The sequence below is a fragment of the Lytechinus variegatus genome, chromosome 10, assembly GCF_018143015.1.
Source record: "Lytechinus variegatus isolate NC3 chromosome 10, Lvar_3.0, whole genome shotgun sequence".
NCBI lineage: Eukaryota > Metazoa > Echinodermata > Echinoidea > Temnopleuroida > Toxopneustidae > Lytechinus > Lytechinus variegatus.
This window is the reverse complement of record NC_054749.1, coordinates 15,355,764-15,362,222: the sequence shown is the minus strand read 5'-3', so window position 1 is coordinate 15,362,222 and position 6,459 is coordinate 15,355,764. Positions and strand designations below refer to the sequence as shown.

Here is a 6,459-nt window from a genome sequence, read left to right as displayed (position 1 = left end):
CTACAGTTCACTCCCCTTTAACAAAAGACAAGTCAATAGTATTGCACACTGGTAGCTCACCACACCCCAAAATTAAGCTACTGCGACTTGCAATAGTTTCAGATAGATGGTGCGTAATTGCTGTGTTTATTATTATTTTTTTAACTATAAGGATATCCACACAATAGTATTCCATGTTGTTATCTACAATGTAGAACGTATGTACTAAAAAAAGGGATTGTGGGATGTTATCCAATCATGCAAGCCTCACCCACATTTTGACACTTTTTCATAAGAGACCAAACAAAAATAGAAAGGCCTATGTCAATCTAGTATCCAATCAATGCCTATGACACTCAAATTGGATTTAAAACATATGGCACTGTTTACCAATACTTCCCTGATATTGAGATTTTTATGTAATATTATTGTTAACATTAAGAAGATAATAGCAATGAATTGAAGAAAATAAAAAGATATTCAAGATTTATTAATCAAGTAGGCACAAATGTGAAATTAATTTGAATAATGATCAGATATCTGTGTTAGATTTTGATCAACTGATGGGGATATCTTACTTATGAAAATAAATATAAAGACCGTGTAATGTCAATATGATTGAATGCTATATTGCACCCAACTGATGAGGAAAGTTTACTTCTGAAAATAAATATATAATTCAATACAATTGAATGTTCTGTTTAATGTTATGTAATAATATTTCCTTTTGTTTATGTTAATTGTAAGTGTAAGAGTAAGTGTTCTTCAATTCTATAACTATTGAATTCTTTATAATCAAACGAAAATATATCTGTAAAACTGCAATGAAAAATCATGAATTGAATCATGTACATAATTTCATCTAATGAAATTCAATAAATTATTTTAAAACAGTAAACATATAAGGACTTCAAGCCAATTTTTTTTTTCATTTGACTGAAACATTCTCAGTTGAGAATATCAAACCACTTCTTTGACTTGATCCGGTGGAGCGTTGTGGCCCAGTGGATTAGTCTTCTGACTTTGAAACAGAGGGTCGTTGGTTCAAATCCAAGGCATGTTGTAATTTCCTTCAGCAAGAAATTTGTCTGCATTGTGCTGCACTCAACCCAGGTGAGGTGAATGGGTACCTGGTAGGAAGAAATTCCTTGAATACTTGAGTGCCTAGGCAGCCCAGCTAAAGCTGGGGTAATGATTATAATAGCAGGGCCCGCTGGCTTCCCTGGGTATATATATATATATATCTATATTATTATTATATCCTACCACCTTCTCAAAAGCAAGGAAAGTCTGAACTCTGAAACAGAATCAAGTACAAAGTTGTAAAGTCGTCTAAACATCAGAATCATCCTCATACTCACCTCTTTATGTTCTTTTTCATACTAAAGGCATAAATGTATGTTGTGAATACAAAAAAAAACTGAACAAATTGTTTTATAGTGAAGCATACACTTTTTAGTGTACATTTAATGTCATACATTTGAATTGTATCATACAATATAACCTAACAATATATAACAAAATATCAAAATCATATTATGATATCATTATCAGAAATACACATTACTATATTCTTGAAGGAATACTTTGCTATAAATTAAATATTTTATGCCCAAACTTAGTTTTAAACCAGCAGTCGAGAGAGAGAGAGGGGAGGGAGGGCGGAGAGAGAGGAGAGAGAGAGAGAGGGGGGGGGGGGGAGGAAGGAGAGAGAGAGAAAGAGCAATACCATTCTCCAATTATTTCTCTTCAAATCTAATCAATTTTTTCATATGGTTCAAATATACATATAATGTGTTTTATGCTCCTTACCAGAGCTTTGCTGTATGGGAAAAGTAGGGAACATGCGATGCAGTTGAATGTCAATACAAGAAGTGAATTTAATTCAGGAATGCACTTCTTTAATGCATTTCTTTAATTATTATTCTAATCAAACTATCTGACAAAACTTCTAGACCCACTTCTAGAAATGTATAGTTATACTCATTTTTTTGAAATGCAAAAGAAATATTTCACAATAGGGCTTTTAAGCCATTGGAATAGTACTATGGTGTAAAAAAAAAAAACGAAAACCAACACTTTTTGGCATTTTCCTTGAATGATCACAGAGAAATACTGGCAACAATGATAAAACATTGGAATCCTTTTCATTCCTTGTACATTACTTACAAGATGAGGAACCATCAATAAATAATGTTCAGCAAATTCAAAATTGATATTGTATAGTAATGAATAGGTAATTGCAACATATGTTGTATAAATACCATGATAATTTTTTTTTCGTTGCAAGCACTAGAAACATTGCTAAATGTATTAAGTGATCAACCAAAGTCCTGTCCTTAATTTCATTATGAAATGTTCACTACAAATGGCATTTGTGAAGAACTGTGCATGAGGAAAATCAACAATTTCTTTCATATGTGCATGAAATCATCAAAAACATTATACAATTGGATCTTGCTTGAAAGAATTCAAAATATTGAATATCACAGTCGCACAAGGTAATGTTTATTCCAAGGATATTTTAATGGTAACAAAAAAACATCAAGAAAATTTTCCTTGATGTTAAAATATTCATATAAAAAAGAATCAGTCAGTGGCAAGCTCAAATAAGAAATGAAAATGTCTTTTCTTTTCTTCATGAAGTATTTAGTTATACAAGAAAAACTTTTAAAATTTAAATGGCTCAAAAATATGGAACTGCATAACCTCATAAATCAGTTCTAGTCCCTCTCTTCATGTATTAAAACAGAATAAATATCATAAACTTTCAAAATATTCATAGTTCTATTAGCATTATTAGGAGTAAGTGTGTGTGTGCAAGTGCGTATGTGAGTGTATTTAGACCCGTATAATTATTTTGTTAGTCTTCTGTTATTGTTCAGGGTCAGCAAATAATAAGTACGTATTTGGTCTTCTCAGCTAATCCACATTCATATATCAATTTACTTCATATATTTATATCAAATGTTTGATGTAAACATTAAACTTATTTCTTATTTGCTGTCGTTAAGTGAAAAAATATTTGAATTGAAATTCTAATTCTCTAATACCTAATAAGGATCATTTTACGATCCTTTCTTGTGGTAAATGATATTGACCATTAAATGTTCATTGGTGATTTTTCAGAGCGTAAGAATGGCTCACCAGTCGTTGTTAAAGTCCCTCTTACCTTACGAACAGCTTTATGAAAAACCCACCATGTTTTAGATAAACTGAGCATTTCAGAGGAGGAAAAAACATCAGAGGACAACAGTTCTTTCATATTTTCTTTACGTTACTGAAATCAGCATCTTTTTTTTAATGAAAGTACAACTTAATGCTAGCATCGAGGTACATTCATACTAATTTCTGGGCCACTAATACCTCATATCTTTGAAATCTGTTATTCTGAAATATGCTACATTGCAGGTTGATTGTCTTGATGCTCCATACACTACACATAATCACAGTCACAATGAAAGACACGACACAAACGCACAAACCCCAGCTCTCCAAAATATACATCCGGCCATTTTTCATACTTTTTGGTGTACAGTGATGAATGTTCCTGAACATATGATGATCAATAAATCTTGATGAAAGTAATACTTTCAATTGAATACCCATTCAGACTGAAACAGATGTATGAAATTCTTCGAAAATGTGCCTTTTTGTACCCCCAAAAAAGGATTGTTTTCATAGCTGTAAATGTTAAAAAAAGCAGGAATTTCTTCTTTTGTCTAGAACAGGCATCACCCTACTCAAGTGATAGTTTGACATTCATATTTCTTTTAATATTTTGCTTTTCTCATAAGAAATGATTGGATATAATGGGTTTCTAAATACACAGTAAAACAATAGGGCGGGTTTTAAATCAATTTTACGATAGAGGTGAAAATTAAATATCAAACGCAAATTTCATTTCATTTATTGTGTGTGTTTAAAATAGATAATTGTATACGATTCCTGCTGTACAAAAAGAAATGCCAGGCGATGTAATGATCTCAGAATGAGTTAAAACAGAATGCAACAAAATGGCCATTCAAGTGTCTGTATGTAGTAATAAACATATAGCATTGTGCCAAGTAATTCTGGTAGGAAATATGTAATTGTCGAGAATGAGCAAAAATGCATCACATTCCAGGCAGGGTGTTGCCATCGAAAAGCAGTGAGCGTGGTCTCATTTAGCTTTTCAGGCAAAAAATATGGGATTGCCAAGAAATGAGCAAAACAACATCACATTCCTGCCAGATGTCGGGTCTTCCTGCAAACAATGATACTAAAGCAATGACCCACATGTGCTTATTTGTATTGGAGATCTTTAGCGTGATGACTGTCAGCTTAGATTCGTGATTTCATAGAGTTAGGTTGATGAAAATGTATGTGTATCTGAGCTAGATCTCCCACGATATTGTAGCAATTAACTTTGATTGTAAAAACTTTTACATTAAAAAATTGCTTGCTTCAACTACATTAGTTTAGTATTAAGGCCACCGCACACCTTACAACAGGACTGGCTTTCGATTGGTCTGCGACTGAGTGAGGGGAGATGAATCGCAAGGCAGTCATAAGCCTCGAAACCACACACCTTGCGATCCGACTTCTCTGCTGTCTGCGACTCACAAATGCGCTTTTTGCCATAGCAATTGAGAAAATGACGCTTACTTGTGCGTTTGCGCGTTGCATATCATGTGCGCATCAGTATTCTGCAGTCTGATTGGCTGGAAGATGGATTGCGCTTGCGATCCAGTTGTAAGGATTCTACATGTCAAATCCTTACGACTGTCCTTGCGATTTGTCTATGATCGGTCTGCAACTCTCAAGTTGACAAGAGCTGAGACGACACATTTCCCTTCACTCATTCGCGGACCAGTCGTAAACCAGTTGGGTCGTAAGGTGTGCGGGGGCCTGTAAGTTGAAGTCAGCTGGTAGTAATGCAATCAACCCCAGCACGGCCCAGTGACACCCTCACCCAAAGACAAGTCACACCCCTTCTGATATTAATAATGGTATGAACATTACATGACACAAACTGTCACATCGGTTCTCAAGTGCTGTCACAAACATAGAGCACCAAGACAGGAAATATTCTTCAACGTCTGCCAAATAGAAGATATGAACGAATGCTGAACTGATGAAGGGTTACTGTATTTGTTGATAAAAACATGACATGTTGTTCACTGATATCCATCTCATGATAGTACAATATGTATAGATATATAATGCAATTGATATTTCATATTTTTGATATAAATAATAGCAGCGTTTGATTTACTGTCAGTGAGATGGAAGTTTATCTACTTCCCCTAGCTCAGTGAAAGGTTGATCGTTGAGGGTATATTGCATCTTGAAGCGGAGACGTATCTTCTCCTGCAAGACAGATATACAAAAAAATTCTAATAGGTCTGTACATTATTGTAAATTGTATAAATGTCAAGTTTTCAAACTCTCCACCACAGCTTTTATTATTATTATTTTTATGGCATTAATACTATTATCACTATTATAATGTTATTGATATGTTTTGTTTTGTAGTATAGTGATTAATGCTATTGATTTTGTGTATTTGCTTGTCATTATGCTGATCATGAAATCAATAAAACACCTAATTATTTTAAAACAATATGTATATATATATATATATATATATACAGTGCGTCCAATAAAAAGGAAACTGGGATTCCCATGTCTTTTTTTCTTCAAAGGCTAATGAATTGTGATATCTAATTTACATAATCATATAATTCAGTTATTCCTTTTTATTTTGATACCTAATGTTGCACAAACACTTCACACATTAATGAGCAAAACTAGATTGAAATTTTAATGTCAAAACCAGGTTGCGCAGATAAAATTGGAAAGATTGGTTTGTGATACGACGAACTTGCTTATTCAACGATTGGCTCATGAGCATTTCTTTTACTCTTTGTTAAGATCCCTGAAATGAGAAAGGATTCAGATTCACACGTGAGTTTCTGCGCAAAATGTTACTGATAGGCCTCAGTATTTATTGTTTGTAATCTGCCATGCATGAATGATTTGCTATTAAAGCTGTTGGTTTCAAATTAGAGATGAGATTCCACTCTTGCCATGAATATCAAATTTATAGTAAAAACATATCTGATAATTGTGAAATCCATCTCTGGAAGCGGGTTTCCTTTTTTGTGGGACGCACTGTATAATAGGTAATCATGCTACTCATAGAGTGCACGTATCCAATCTGCTGAGTGCTCATGGCACTGTTGTCATTATTACTTCGTTTTAGACCCATCTGCCCATCGTAAGCAGATAAGAATCAATAGCGCCATCTCAAGTCTTCAACTACTAAAACATGGCCATTCTCCTGACCCATAATGCTAGTGTAGTCTAGTAATATAGACCCACGTGAATGATGACATGCTTATTAACTACTCAATACATTTATACTGCAATAATTATGTTACCAAGTAGCAAAACAATTACTTTTTTCTCTCAGAACATTTTAGTTTCTCTATACAA

The 6,459-nt window shown here is 33.6% G+C and overlaps 1 protein-coding gene across 1 annotated transcript in view; it reads right to left on the bottom strand.

Annotated features, from left to right (window-relative positions):
* Positions 1-1,980: 1,980 nt before the first annotated feature.
* LOC121423053 (ADP-ribosylation factor-binding protein GGA2-like) overlaps positions 1,981-6,459 on the bottom strand; it is a 37,526-nt gene continuing 33,047 nt past the window's right edge. Inside the window, exon 16 of the mRNA XM_041618329.1 lies at positions 1,981-5,331. Coding sequence (XP_041474263.1) covers positions 5,239-5,331 — 93 coding nt within the window. The 3' untranslated portion in view covers positions 1,981-5,238. The remainder of the gene's footprint in view (positions 5,332-6,459) is intronic.